The sequence below is a fragment of the Orcinus orca genome, chromosome 5, assembly GCF_937001465.1.
Source record: "Orcinus orca chromosome 5, mOrcOrc1.1, whole genome shotgun sequence".
NCBI lineage: Eukaryota > Metazoa > Chordata > Mammalia > Artiodactyla > Delphinidae > Orcinus > Orcinus orca.
Window position 1 is genome coordinate 120,063,740 of NC_064563.1, and position 16,218 is coordinate 120,079,957.

General features: G+C 36.8%; 1 protein-coding gene across 2 annotated transcripts in view; it reads left to right on the top strand.

Moving 5' to 3' along the window:
* Window positions 1–16,218, top strand: part of LOC105747738 (ATP-binding cassette sub-family C member 2-like) — a 78,089-nt gene that overhangs the window by 2,232 nt on the left and 59,639 nt on the right. Inside the window, exons 2-4 of one of the 2 annotated variants that reach the window (XM_033406873.2) lie at window positions 3,401–3,462; window positions 10,570–10,717; window positions 11,451–11,593. In XM_033406873.2, the coding sequence (XP_033262764.2) occupies window positions 3,401–3,462; window positions 10,570–10,717; window positions 11,451–11,593 (353 nt within the window). The remainder of the gene's footprint in view (window positions 1–3,400; window positions 3,463–10,569; window positions 10,718–11,450; window positions 11,594–16,218) is intronic. The other variant, XM_049710551.1, reaches the window with a different exon arrangement.

The following is a 16,218-nucleotide window of genomic DNA, read 5'->3' on the forward strand; positions in this document are numbered from 1 at the left end:
GGTTGGGATGGAGGAGAGGAATCACCAAAGGCAATAAATCCTACAGAGGATTGGACCACAAGTAAGATGTAGCCAGGAGACGTGAAGTACAAGGAAGTGGACAAGAAGAAAGGTGTTTCTAAGCAGCAGCAAACAGCAACAGTGTGTAACAGATAGAGCTGAGGGTGTAGAATTATGACTGGAAAATAGAATGAATTTACTGGATCCAATCCAGTGTCTTATACTTCTCAGTTGGAGGACTTTGGGCAAGTATTTTTAAACTCTAGGCCTTAGTTTCCTCTTCTATAAAATGGGGATGACAAAAATAGTCCCACCACAAAGACATGTTATATTTAATAATATACTTTTAGTACAGTATCTGGCGCAGAATAAGTGATTAAGAAACATAAGTTCCTTTTGCTTTCTAGATGTTTTCCCTTCTCCGTGAGCCTGTACAGACACTTTCCCATAACTTCCTTCACGATTCCCAGGACCCTCCTTTAATACCCACAAGGAAAGCACCTGAAGTTAGGGATTATGAGGTATTGTTAACTGTAGCAATCACACCACATCCTCAGGAGGCTGCATCTCAAGGTTGAACCCAAAGAAGATTGAGAGCAACACATTTCACTAAATCCTGGACCCAAGCTATGCTGTGGGCTAAACTTTCTGCTCCTCCATCATAATTCAGAAATAACAGGACCACCATTCAAATGAAAATTGCCCATAAGTCATTAATATTAAGGTGTGTTTATGGGATGCCTACTATATGCCCAGTGGTAGATAAGTACAAAGATAATAAAATAGCTTAGAAAACAAAGGCCTGTAGTGGGCCTGGGGAGATGAAAAAAATGAGAAATCATTTGGTGTCAGTTACATCTGCAGAGGAAGTGCTGTCAGAGTGAGAATAGGTGAGTTAGAAGGATTGCAAAATGGTCAATGGAGAAGATGGGAGTAAATTAGAACATTGGAAGATACTGTCAGAATTGTCATATCCTGGTTTTTAACATAGATGTTGCTTTGCAGCAATATATCAATAAGAAACTCAGTGAGACCCATGTTATGAATTCAGTAATTATTTATTGAGAAGTCATTTATACATTCTTGGTGCTTGGTAAGGCTTAATTACATTTACCAGATATTTTACCTGCCTGCCATTTCTTCTGGGATGTAAATGTGCTTGGAATTCACTGTAATAAATTCAGCATAAGATGCCTGACCCAAATTTAAGGAGGCTATTTACCAGAGGGCTCAAAGAGCCTCGTATAAGATGCTTTCACATGGAAAATGGGCCTAGAGCAAATATTAAGTCAAATACCCAGTTCTTGACCTGCTAAAGTAACCTTATCTAGTAGCTTTGCAAGACTTTGGCCCTGAAAACGACAACCTTTTTTATTTAGCTAATGATTCTCTGGACCAGCTAGATCATGTCCTTGTTTGGGTTAGCTTGGCTGATCTCTGCTGAGCTCTCTCAGCATGTGCTATCGTCTGGAGAGTTGGCTGGTGGCTGGATAATGTAGGACCTATTTCCTCATATGTCTGGCAGTTTTCAAGCTGTTGGCCAGGATGACCAGATGAGAACCTTGGTTCTCCTCCATGTGGTCTCTCATCCTCCAGGAGGTTAGCTGGGTCTCAGTCATGTGGTTCACTCAGGGTTCCAAGCATAGCAAGCCTCTTGAAGCTTAGAGTTGGAGTTCTCTTAATGTCACTCCTGTTGCATTCTCATAATCAAAACAAGAAGCAATGCCAGCCCAGATTCAAGGAGTGGGAAATAGAGTCTGTCTCTTGATGGGAAAAGCTGCAAAGAATTTGTAGCCGTTTGTAGTCAGACACAGAAATATATGTATTTTGGATGAGAATACAATCTTCACATTGGTGGCCAGTTATCAAATTGGCAACTCCCTGTAAAATAAAATGTGGCTTCCAGGTTAATCAGAGAGTTTTCAGAACATTTTCCCCACTGATATATGCATTGATACTTATTTTCCAAATAATATGTTTGGTAACAAAAGTTATGACAATTTTATAGTTCACATGTTTGAGTGGTTATTTGGGGCCACCACGTGATAAATGTTTTACGTTCGTCACAGCATTTACTTCTTGAAACAATCATATAAGGATGGATACCAATTTGCTAAATTAGAGTTTACCCGTGAACAACACAGAGGTTAAGGGTGCCAAGCCTCATCAAAGTTGAAAATTCACGTGTAACATATAGTCGGCTTTCCATATATGCTGTTCCTCCACATCCAAAGTTCCTCATCCACAGATTCAAACAACCCCTGATTGTGTAGTACTTACTATTGAAAGCAATCCAAATGTTCAAATCCATGCAGTTCAAACTCATGTTGTTCAAGGGTCAACTCTATGTGTGTGTGTGTGTATACACACACACATATATATTTCTTCAAAGATTTAGAGTATACCGTTTGCTATAACTAAGAGAACAGATTTGGAGTATTATGTTTTCTCCTCTATAGTCGGGACATTTTACTGTACAGGATGAAACACTGTTTCACTTATTACTTCTAGAATCAGAATTTTAAAAAATGTGGTAAACACTTTTTCAATATGAAATCAGAACTGGATTAGAGAGGATCAATGCAAAAATTGTTAAATATGGGACAATTTCTAAGAATGAAATTTAATATTGTGATTAGTTTAACTTTTTAAAAGACACAGATTGATGCTGACCTTAAAAATGTAAAATTATGACTTTTGAGATCTTCCCTTTTAAACCCCTCCTCTTTCGGTTGAACTCACCAGGTCAATGGGAAGAATTTTATGGAAATATTATAACCTCCCCAAATAATATGCAATAGTGATAAATATATAATTGTGTGTATGTTTATACATTTATACAAATTATGTAATTAAACACATACAGAAGTTAGTAAACCAAATGCCTGTTATAGTCTATTTCTATTTTTCAGAAGAAAGCCAAAACTTTTTAATTTAGCAATTAAAATGTTTTAAATTTAGCTTATACATATATGTAAGCTAAATTATGTGTGTATATATGTATTCATATACATAAGCATATGCATACATATATACACAGTCATATAAATTCAAGGAGCTATGTATATATATATATGTGTGTGTGTATATATTTATAGAGAGAGAGAGGAAGTAATGGGAATTTTAGAAATAATTTTCCTTTTCCACATGGTTTCTTGCTATGTAAGTAGTTGTAATGTTGGGAGAAATCTTAAAATTTTTCTAGTGCAACCACTGTCCAAGAATATCTTAATTGTATTCCTTAAAGATTATGATATCAACGTAGCTGAAACATAAATGATTTCATGTCTACTCTTCCACTTGCTGACAAAGATATTTCAAATGTAAAATAAAGACATTTTCTTCATACAATAGCTGTTTTATATATATATATTTTGTTTTGTTTTGTTTTGTTTTTTAGAAATGCAGTCCAGAGAAAAGTGCTTCATTCTTCAGTAAGATGACCTATTCCTGGTTTAGCAGGTAGGAATTTTACTAATTTATCTGTAGTATACCACACTGAGGAAGATTCCAAGCGAAATGACACCTACATGTTATTCCTTTAATCTAAGCATGAATATTTTTACAAAATAACTTTGTAAAACTTTTCTTCTCATATTATTTATTACAAAAAAAATCACATATAGTAACATACTAAATAGTTCCACAGATAAGACTACTAATACTCCTGTAATAAGGCTGCCCCTTTATAGGATTTGTATCCCTGTTAGCACTAGGGAAGGGCAAAAAAAAAAAAAAAAAGTATATATATATATATATATATATATCCATCAAATATGTTACCCACTTTATACATTTTATTTCATTTAATTCTCCCCTATGTCCTATGAGATAGTCTTTAACAGATGAGAAAATCTGAGGCTCAGGAAGAGGAAGTAACTTGTCCATTGATACCCATGTAGGAGCACACTCACCTGATGTTAGAAGTCAGTTTTTTTGAGTTCATGTTTCACACTTTTGTTTGTTTGTTTGTTCGTTTCATTATTCTACTCTTTACTGGAAATGCTCTCTTATATACTTATGTATACTACTATTAAAACACACAATTATTTTTGTAAGACATATAATGTGATTCTTCTCATAGAGTAATTCATCTATAATGTGTGATGAAGGCTTTAACACAAGAATTACATCATATTAAATGAGAAGAGTTGATTTTTTTCTAATTTTATAAATTCAGAAGCTTTCTTTAGAAATGTATTTATTTTCCCCACAGAAATTTTATGATAATATGAAACTAAGTTTATCATCTTAATGCTTCTTCTTTTTTTTTTTTTTTTTGCGGTACGCAGGCCTCTCACTGTTGCGGCCTCTCCTGCCGCAGAGCACAGGCTCCGGACGCGCAGGCCCAGCGGCCATGGCCCACGGGCCCAGCCGCTCCACGGTATGCGGGATCCTCCCGGACCGAGGCACGAACCCGCGTCCCCTGCATTGGCAGGCGGACTCTCAACCACTGTGCCACCAGGGAAGCCCCATCTTAATGCTTCTTGATCTTTAGTTGGTAGAAACAAAATTGCCCAATTTGATCTACAAATATGTTCTCAAGAGTAGCCGAATAGTGTAAAAGAAAGGTTTGGTTGTATACTAGATGCCCTACATTATGCTGACTTTTAAAAATGCAGACATAAATGACCTAGATCCTGTCTTCCAGGAATTCATAGTAGAATTAGAAAGATTAAGAAGTACAGTATCAATTACCCAAAAAGGCAAAAGGTAGTACAAACATGATGGAGAAACAATTTTCAGGAGTGTCATCTAACCAAGTTTGCACAGTTTGGGAATGTTTCACAAGTGATTAATGGTTTAACCCAACATTTAAAAGGTGTAGGGGTGAGCCACGTGGCATTCCAAGTTGAGCAGATACCATATGCAAACCACAGAGGCAGAGGAGAACTGACCCTTCCACATTGCAGAGTGTTGGTGTGGCAAGCCATCAAGCTGGAAGGACAGATCAGAAAGAGTTCTCTAGGACATCCTGAAGATAGTGGGAAGCCAGGGAAGGATTTTCAATAGAGAGTGACATACTATTTGCACTTTAGAAAAATCACCTTTGCAATTCTGTGGATATGATATGTAGGAGATGAAAATGGAGACGGAGAGCAAGGTTAAAAGGCTCTTTGGGTATCCTGGTAGATTTATGGTTACCATCTGAACTGCGGTAATGGTAATGATGAAGAGGAAGGAACAGATTCAAGAGCTATTTAAGAGAGAGAGTTGGTTCGTTGAGGAAATTGAGGAACTGGGAAAAGTCTTGAATAAATCTCAATTTCTGGCTCAGCTAACTGAGAGGATTAGGTGTTGTAAAAAATTTTGTGAATTCGGTTTGGGGAAGTTTCAATTTCCGGTGCCTGACTCATTCCCATAAAAAATATCTACGGAAAAGTAGCTCTCAGACCTATGGATGTGAATTTGAGGGTCACTGACCGTAGATCAGTAGTGGAAGCCATGAGCATGATTGAGATCATCGAGAAGGAGAGCCTATTGAATAGGATGAACAAACAGTACATTGGGAATTCTCAGTATTTAAACAGTGAGAGGAGGGGGAATCTACAAAGGAAGCTAAGTACTCAGAATATGAGAGACAAACCAAAGAAAGCATGTGATTGCAAGCTAGGGAAACTGTCAAAAAAGGAGAAATACAAAGTGACCAATAGGGCTAAATACTGAAAAGGAGTAAATTGAAATAAGAGCTGAGTATATTCTCCATTGTAAAGATGATTGGTGATTTTTATGAAAGCTGTTGAAGTAGAGAACTGGTATACTTGATGAGCAAATAATTGGGCAGAAGAGCTTGAATTATGATAAGAATTCCAAGTTATACAAATCTAGGAATCACTTAGAGGATGGCAAAAATTTTACACCAATATGCTACATTAAGTTATGCACTAGAAAAAAAATAAAGATTAAATATAAATGTAAATGTGGGCTATTTACAGTTAACGATTTTGATTTTTCAAATTTGTGTATGTGTAGATATGTTTTCCAAACCTGAGTTCTGTCTCATCCATGAATTGAGAGAAAGAGTGATGTCTACACTGGCTTTAAAAATTTCAGACTGTCATTTTTTTGGTGGGGGGAGCGTGGATTTTTCTTTCCATTTTATTTTCATGCTTTGCCTTTTAAAAAAATCACTGAGGGACTTCTCTGGTGGCGCAGTGGTTGATAGTCTGCCAGCTGATGCAGGGGACGCGGGTTCATGCCCTGGTCCGGGAAGATCCTACATGCCGCGGAACGGCTGGGCCCGTGAGCCATGGCCGCTGAGCCTGCGCATCCAAAGCCTGTGCCCCGCAACGGAGAGGCCACAACAGTGAAAGGCCCGCGTAACACACACACACACACACAAAAATCACTGACATTGCCCTTGTCAGATTCCATACACAATTTTGCATCCTGCTTTTCAAATATACCATTATAATAAATTTTTTCTTTCTTTTTTAAATTAATTTTTATTAGAGTATAGTTGCTTTGCAATGTTGTGTTAGTTTCTAATGTATAGCAAAGTGAATCAGCTATACGTTTACATATATCCCCTCTTTTTTGGATTTCCTTCCCATTTAGGTCACCACAGAGCACTGAGTAGAGTTCCCTGTGCTATACAGTTGGTTCTCATTAGTTACCTGTTTTATACATAGTTATCAGAGTGTCATTTTTAAGTCACAGACTATCACAGAATGTGAAAGACGCAAATAATTTTAAGTAAATGTACTTTAAAACTTTTAAATCAAGTTATAAAAACTATATGCATTTATATTAAACATTACAAACACCATTTTAGGAGGCCTAAAGGAAAAAGCTGAAATTAAATGTAATAAACAAGATAAAACATAGCAAAATTTAAAATATGGCAACCCAATAGCTTGAAGTCCATATCTTAGATCAAATAGGCAATAAGCTATAATTTTTGAATATCACATTTATTTTCTGTTTAAATTTAACATCTCAGCACTAGATAGGAGATATTTTCATGGCATGCCATTATGTGAAACTATCATTGGCGTTAATCTAATGTGGTTTCTTATCTGGTGATCAAACAATTGCAGCTGAAACATAGCTATTGTTCAAGAGAATGTCTCTTTGAAGACAGTGGTTAATTGTGTTCTCAGATCTGTTCTTTGAGTTACAGAATGAAGTCAGAAATTATTTCCTAGGCCAAATTCAAGCTCCCATAATTATATGAATAGTTCAATTAAAATGTACTCAGATGATACAAACAATTAGCAAATTATATGCTTATGAGCCTTAATCCCTAAGGCAGTAGCTGTCTAGATCATGTTGATGATCAAGTAATTATGAAGGCTTTATTAGCAAATATAATCTGTCATCAGTGTATAATAATCATGGTCATAGAATAATCCCCCTGACATACATGGAAAAATCTAGTTAAAGTTCTTATAGGTCACAGTTGAATAATAATTTTAACCAGGGATACACTATTCAATCTGTCCTACCTTTTGCTCACATATTAATAAAACTTGTACATTTCCTAACTTTGTCCTATACTACGATTTTTGTACAGACTGTCTTGCCTTTTCCCATTACACAATCACCCCTTTCCAGAAATGTTTAAAAATGTAATTAGCGGGCTTCCCTGATGGTATAGTGGTTGAGAGTCCGCCTGCCGATGCAGGGGACACGGATTCGTGCCGCGGTCCCGGAAGATCCCACATGCCGCGGAGTGGCTGGGCCCGTGAGCCATGGCCGCTAAGCCTGCGCGTCCGGAGCCTGTGCTCCACAAAGGGAGAGGCCACAACAGTGAGAGGCTCGCGAACCCAAAAAAAAAAAAAAAAAAAATGTAATTAGGAATAATGAAAATGATGATGCTACTGTATTATCTATACTTTCCAAGTATTCAATTATTACTCATCTACAAAATTTACTTTTCATCTCATCCTCCTACCCAACTGCCACTGGTTTACTACCTTTAACATCAGTTGGATGAGGTACTTATGCACACTTGTTAATGTTAAATATGCTCAAAATTCTCTCTAATGTAACAAAATTGAATGCAGAGTAGAAATATTACACTTAATGACACTGTCTGCCTTTGGTTAAGTTAGCACTGGTGTATATCACATTTACAAACCTGTGGCCAGTCCCTAGAGTTCCTACTGTTTAACCACCTGTAAAAATGGAAAATTAATATTGCTCTGCATGCTGTAGAGAGTTGTGAGTATCAAAGTAGTTTAAGTGAATGTCCTTTGAAAAGAAATATCAATCTAAAAAACACAAGGTGAATGTAAGTACCTTTATTATTGCTTTAGGACTAAAGTCCACAAGTTTGTGGGACCTGGTGCATGCTCCGTTTCACTCATTGGGAGGGTCAACTATTGGTCCTAGTTGCTTCCCCAAAGCTACTTCATCAATTGATTTAAAGAAACACCACTTCCTCTTTTCCTAGATGCTTATGTGTAAAAGTTAGACCAGAAGAGAGCAAAAGAGGTGGAAGAAGCACACACATGGCAAAAGGGAAGTCACAGCCGAACCCAAATACACCACAATCAATTCGGCTTAAGTGTCACTTTTAGATGCTGCATTATTTGGAGACTCAACATGAAAGCCAGGGGTCACTTGTCCCCGTGAACCAAAACCGCTGAGTTTTGCACGGTTCTAACTCAAAATGCTGAAGCAGTAAATGTTATTAAAAATGCTTTTGTGAAAATCAATGCAGTCTTATTTTGAAAATGAATATTTATTTTGTGGAACAGAATAGAAGGACTTAATATGACATAAAAGTAGTTTATTGCTTAATATGTTTTTAAAAGTGCACTGAAGGAAATTGTCCAGCATATTGAACCAACAGAGGCATGATTATGGAAGGTCCTTTCTTAGTACATTTAAGCCTTTTTGTTAATTATGAATTGTAATATGATATTAGACAGTGTAATAAAAGTAAAATTGAATCCAGTGGAGACTGGTTACCACAGGGTTTAAATCCATCCGAGGGTCAATCAATTCAGATTGTTCAGTAACAATGACAATGAAAGCAGTTCCAGTTTGGAGTAGTGTAATACTTTGTTATGGTCTCTTGGACTAATATACTTTGTAATGGAAAAAACTGAAGCTATAGAGTCAGAAGGCCTGGGTTTAAATGGTAGTTTAATTTCTTATTGAATCAGTCATGTCATCAAGCTCAAAACTGAGTATATCTGAACTATATTACTTAGCAGTGTGTTTGGCTTCAGGTAACAGAATAGTCAAATAATAATAGCTTAAATAGATATGTATTTATTTTCTTATGTTATTGGGTAGTTCACCAGCAGGGTGGTGAACTACCTCAGAAATCTTATCAAGGACCCAGGCTTTTTCTATCTTTCCACGCTCCATTTCTAGTGTTTGGCTTTTCACCCATGGTGGCAAAGATGGCTTCTCCATCTCAGACCATTATGTCTTCAGTACAGGGAGGAAGGAGGAAGGTGCAGGAAAAGGAAGGCAAGCATTTTCTCCTTTTGAAGTTTTGTGTCTTTTTTTTTTTGGGCCATGCGGCCTGGCTTGCGGGATCTCAGTTCCCCCACCAGGGATTGAACCCGGGTCACAGCAGTGAGAGTGTGGACTCCTAACCACTAGGCCACCAGGGAACTCCCTGTTTTGTGTTTTCTTTTGAAAAAGAAAGTTCTCCTCAGTAGACTTTTGTTTAGATTTCCTTAGCTGTAACTGAGTTATATTATTTAATGCTAAGCAAAAAAGTAATGAGATTACCAGGACTGATTTAGGCCAATCATAGATCATAACTCTGTGGCTGGAATAAGGACTTACTCTGAGTTCAAGAGATTTTCAAATGAATAAATATCAAATTCCAGTTTGTAGGAAGAGTTGAGGCAGAAGGGATGGGTGTAAGGTAAATACAAATCATTGTCTGCCACAATAACGTTCGTGGTATAACTAGACCATGCACCTTTGTTTGCCTGGGAAAATCTCAGCTTAGACCCATTGTTTTTGCATAATGACTCACCATGTACTCTGGGGCAAGCTTTTTGAATGGAGGAACGTGGAAGTACTGAGAGGCTGGCAGTATCTTGCTGTACTTCTTAAGGCATCAGCTCCAAAATGGCTCTGTGACATTGACTCATATGCTATGGATCAAAGTAAGTCATATGGCCAAGGCCTAAGTTTGTGGGGCAGATACAGCTACTCCACTTGGACATTCTGTAAAGTCAAGTGTCAAAGGGTATATATAGTCCCAGCAGAGGATGGATCCATTTCTCTTCTGATACAAGCCTAAAAAGCAAATATGGGTTTTGGCATGAATACCTTACTGTGAAAGTTAGCTATTTAAATTTCAGTAAGGGAGGTAGGGTAGGTGGGTGTCTCCAGTATGAGATGAGTAAATGAAGTTAGTGTTTCACTGAATAATTGGATATCTAAACAGCCCTGTTAAAAGCTACAAAGGATTATTATACATTATTGAACTCCAGGATAGAGTTGTATGATTTTTCAAACACACTCTCTAGTCATTCCAACCTGATCAATAAAATAATTTATAAATCAAGAAGTCAAGCTAATGTGTGCAAAATTAGCTTTAACTTCATTATTGATTTTGCTGAATTGTTTACCTTGCTCTTTCATTTTTAGAATAATTATTTTAGGCTATAAAAAACCTTTGGAAAGAGAGGATCTTTTCGAACTAAATGAAAGTGATTCCTCCTATATTGTGTGTCCCATCTTTGAAAAACAATGGAAGAAGGAAGTTCTAAAGAATCAAGAGAGGCAAAAAGTAAAGGTAATTAATTATTAAATTGTTAGTACTTAATGAAAAAACTAATAAAGCTTGTTCGAAATATGAGGTATCGATATAGAAAATACCTTAAATATGTGAAATAACAAGCCATTTCTATAAGTATAATTGGTTGTTACTGCAGCTAATTTCTGTCATCAAATTATTAAACATCTCTTCCCTTCAAAGCTCAGGAGCAAATATGTTGATATGTGTATAATTTTTGGCATCTCACCAATATCTTTCCTCATCCATCATGGCAAAGATGGTCTGCATATCTCAGAGAATCATGTCTGTTGGTCAAAGTAAGTCATATAGTGGCCAAGGTCAAAGCTTGTGGGGCAGGGATAGGTTCTCCACATGTAGCATGATGCACACACACACACACACACACACACACACACACACACATGAATATATATATAGTCTTTAGACTTCTCAAAAAGAAAATATAATTTGAAGATAAAAACTGTATTATTTAAACAGTTTCAAAACTCACAAAAGGGATAAAATAAAATATTTTTCCACTTATGCCACATGGTATAAATAATGCCATGTGGTTTGGAGACATACCATACCAATGATATGGGCCATATTTTCAAGTTTAGCTGAATTTATTTTTTTGTTGTTGCTTTACTATCTTTGGAGTACAATACTAATTTTATGGTTAGTTTATATATATTTTATATATTAGTTCTGTTCCCTTTTCACATTGTTTTTATTTTCTTTAATTATGTAGTCATCTTTTCATAAAGAGGCACATACCAGGAAACCATCTCTGCTCCGTGCATTGTGGAACACCTTTAAGTTTGTCCTGATTCAAGTTGCTTTATTCAAAGTGTTTGCTGATGTTCTGTCCTTCACTAGCCCACTCATAATGAAGTAAGTTGAAGTCTTGTTTTTTCTTCTTCCCACAGGAAAATGATAAGCAAATCATTCACTAAAAAAGAGTGAGATAGGTCCCAATTACAAATTTTATTTAGAATACAGGCAGTCTATTACGTTTGCCTGTGATATGAATGTGAATTATGATATTATAGTGAGTAATTACTGAAACCTACCATGTACTAAGCACTGTTCTAAAAATCTTTATATTAATTATCTTATTTAATCTTTACAACAATCCTATGATGTAGGAAGTAGTATTGTACCCACTATCACAATGCAGAAACAAAGAATTTCTAGTACTTTGCCTAAGACCATACAGCTAGAAAATGCCAGAGTTACAATTCAAATCTAGGAAATCTGGCTTGAGTATATGTTTAGAAAATGAAAGGACACATACCTCTATTTTTCTTAGCTGTGGACTTTTGGGAATTGAAATTTATCAGCCAAGGTAATAATATATAAATATATATAAATATATATGTATGTGTATATATTTATGTGTACACATAGAGAGAAAAAAATTAAAGAATTTCTATAATATTTCTATAGTATCTATATGCAAGGATTCACAGGCAGACATTAAAATTGAGTCCTTGACTATAGGCTACCTTTTTCAAGGGGACATTTCCTTACCTCTGCCTGTCATATGAAGGAAACACAAGGAAACTTTTTTTTATGAACTAATAATTATATTTTTTGTTTTGAGTAAGTTTTCAAGTTGGAGTTTTTAAGAACAATTTAATTCATGAAAATAGAGTTAATCCCGAGTTGCCTGGATCCCAAATAATATTCAGGCACATATTTATCCAATATTTATTAAGCACCTACTACATGCCAAACTGTTCTAAGTAGACCATGGGGATAGAGCAAAAACCAAAAAGTCCCTGCTCCGATGACACTTAGAAGGGAGAGATAAATACTAAACAAATGAATAAATATAAATTGTATTAAGAAATAATCAGTGCTAAGGAAAGCAAAGTGCAGCAAGGCAATAGGGTAGAGAATACCAGTCTGGGGAACTGGAAGTTGTTTTTTTCTGTGAGGTGATTAGGGAGGACATTTGTTATAAGGTGAAATTTGAACAAAGTTCTGAAGGAAGTTAGGGAGGAAGCCGAGACCATATCTATTGCATGGCTAAAGCCATGAGGCAGCAGCGTGCTTGGTGTCTTTGAGGACCCTTAGAAGGCAAGTGAGGCTGGAGCAGGGAAGCTGAGAGGTCAGAAAAGGAAAGTGATAAGACTGAGGTCAGAAAGATTTGGGGGCTGGAAAAGATTTTGAAGGGCCTTATGGAACATGATATATTAGAAGGGAAACCTTTGAGAGATTTTGAGCGTAGAATGATACGATTAGACTTCAGTTTTATAGGAATCACTCTAGCTGCTGCACAGAGAATAAAGCAGAGCAAGAGTGGAAGAAGGAACAGCTAAGATAATCCAGGCAAAAGTCAATGATGGCTTCAACTAGGTTGTAGCAATGAAGGTGATAAGTGGTCAGCTTCTGGCTTTATTTTAAAGGTAGAGTCAACATAATGCACTGATAGATTGAACGTAGGTTGAGAGAGGAAGAAAGGAGTCAAGGATGGCTTCCGAGTTTCTGTTAAATCACAAGGTAAATGAGTTACCGTTTATGGAAGGCATGGAAGGCTCAGGAAAGAGTCAAGTAGGGAGTGGAATTTGCTAAATTTGAAATATGTATTAGCCATTCTGCAGAAAAGAATTAAAATAGCAGACCTGACTGCTGTTCTTTGGAAGGCCTGTTTATAGGGCTGGCCTTTGGCTGGCAGTTGGAACTTGAACTTCAGGAGGGTTCCCACCACCTTAACTGATAGGAGTGGTTCAGTATGTCCAGACTGTTTATACAGTCAACATGATCCATGCTGAATACCTGCTTTCCTTCCGAGAGTCTGGAATTTGGGCGTGTGTTAGGAAGAGGGTGCCCTGGATGCTGAGTCTTTAATGGGCTTCCCTGGTGGACAACATTTCACATATTTGCCACAACTAGCTGCTGGGAGAATTAAGAGAGTTCTCTGTGACTCTACTGAGAGAGGACTTTTTGAAGCTTGTACCTGTTTTCCCCTAGACTTCACCCCATTCACCTTTTCTCTTTGTTAATTTTGTTTTGCATCCTTTCACCATAATAATTAATACTCGTGGATATGACTATATGTTGAGTCCTAAAAGTTGTTCTAATGAATCATTTAACGAGGGAGTGGTCTTGGGGATCCCTGACAGACATTTAGGTAAAAAGTTTGAATGAGCAATCGTCTACATAAGTTTGGAGTTAGGAAAGATATAGGCTAGAGTGATAAATGTGGGAACTGTTCCAAATTAGACTAGGTATATCAAGCTACTGTTCTGGATGAGCTCACCTTAGTTACAGTGAAGGGAAGTAAAGATGTCCACACAAAAAATCACAAGCTTTTTCAGTGTGTAGAGGTGGTGAAGACAGGGAAATCCATCAAAAGATAGTGAGAAGGAGTGGCTGGAACAGAGAGAGGAGAACCGAAAGAGAATGGTGTTAAGGAATCCAAGGGCAGAAGCTGTTTTATTGCTGTCAGAAAACTGTTTCTGTTGTTTTTACCCCAGAGTCTCTATTTGGTTCCCTTGTCTATAGACATATAAGCCAAATGTCTCCTGGATTAACTGTCCCCTCCTCCCACAGACAAGATAACAGATGTCTCATTCCCCCTGCCTCTGCCCCTCACCTCTGAATATTCCAGTTATTTTTAAGTAGTTACCACTGAGTAATTACCATTCACCTATGACCAGAAGTCCATCTATCAGAGATGCATTGGCCAGCATCTTCTCTCCTGCCCTGTTCTGGTGATCTATTGCTGCAAAATTAGCCACTTCAAAACTAAGTGGTATAAAACAACCATGATTTTATTATGTGCATGATTTTGTGGACCAGGGCTTCAGACAGAGATTGTTTTTCTCTGCTCCACAATGACTGGGGAATTCACTGAGTAGCTTGAAGAGTTGAGATAGTTGTAGCAGCTCCAATAGAGACATACATCTGGGAACTTGGACCTAGCTGTTGGCTGAGTGATACCTTGATTCTTTTCTGCATCTGCTGGTACCAGAATGTGAAGATGGCTTCTAAACTTATATGCCTGATGCCTGGGCTAGGATGGCTGGAAATGGTCATCTCTCTTTCCCTCTTTTTCTCTCTCTCCACAGCTTCTCTGAATGGTTAGCTTAAGCATTGAGGTCTCTGGTTAGTTGATCTTCTTACATAGCAGCTGGATGTTCCCAGAGTAAACATTCCAAGAAGTTTAGGCAAGTCGTTTTACGACCTAGACTTGGAAATCCCAGGATGTCACTTGGGCCATATTATTTTAGTCAAGCAATTCCTTAATTCAGCTCAGATCCAAAGGGAGGGGAATTAGGTTCAAATTCAAAATGAGAGGAGTAGCAAGTGATACCCAGCCATTCTTAGTCATGTTCTGATTTCCATTTGCCAATGACTGACTACTGCTCAAGAAACTCATTAGAGAATCTCACTGTGGTCACTCTTTCTGAAAATAGTTATAGACGATAGCAATTCAGTGTCTCTGTATTCTTCCCAAATCTGCAGTCTGTGGGGTACTAAAGAATTGTTAAGTCCTTGGCTGTGGGGTAGAGAATTGTCTCCCTAATTTTGTCACACACTTTTTATAACATACTAGCTTGATCACACCTGCAAAACAGAAATTTCAACATTGCATTGAAATGAGTCAGTTGACATGTCTTTCTCCCTGAGTAGACTGTACGTTCCTCCAGGAACTTATTCAATTTTTGTGTCCTTAGCTCCTAGCACAGAGCCTGGCACATAGAACGAAATACAATTCCTGAATGGATTACTGAGTAAATGTACTTATCCAAAGCTATGCTTTTCCAAGAAGCACTCATTCTAGAGTAGCTGAATAAGCTTACAATTCCCACACTGGGGAAGAATTGAGTCATCAGAATTTTATGAATTTATATGATCATGTCTCATGTATAATAAATATATCAAAATAATACTTTCATTAATTTACTAGTAGAAGAAATTTGTTTCTTGTTGATCATGGTGCTTACTCTTTTTTCCCATTTATTGGGATTTTATTCTAATGTCAGTCAAACCAAAAAATGAGTATTTATATCTGATATCATGAATATAGATTTACGGTCTTTACCATGCCTTGATCACAGATTATTTACAGTATTTCCTGGAAATATTTTTAGTAGTTCCATATTAATATAGTACCTGCTGATAGTCATTTAGTTGTTTGATTTTATGAAACAGGAAATAGTCTATTGATAGATGTATCTACAGTAAGAAGAATAGTGCTTCTCGTTCAGGAAATTTAATTCTGAGACCAAGAAGTTATTTAGTAAGTTGCTTTTGTAAAAATAATTTGGAGTCCCAATGGATAGCGTCTGATAGACATCAACTAAAAATACAGAACCTGCTGTTGTATAATGTTTATGTGGGTTGTGGTCACTTCAAATAGTGATTTTCAGTGACTAGAGGTTTATAGTAGGATTTTTAGAGGCACTGGTATTATATTTGATTCGAAGGTACAATTTTAATAAAGATAATTTCTGAAGTACTTGGTTTATAAAGCAATTCGGGCAACATGAATTGCATTTAAGTAT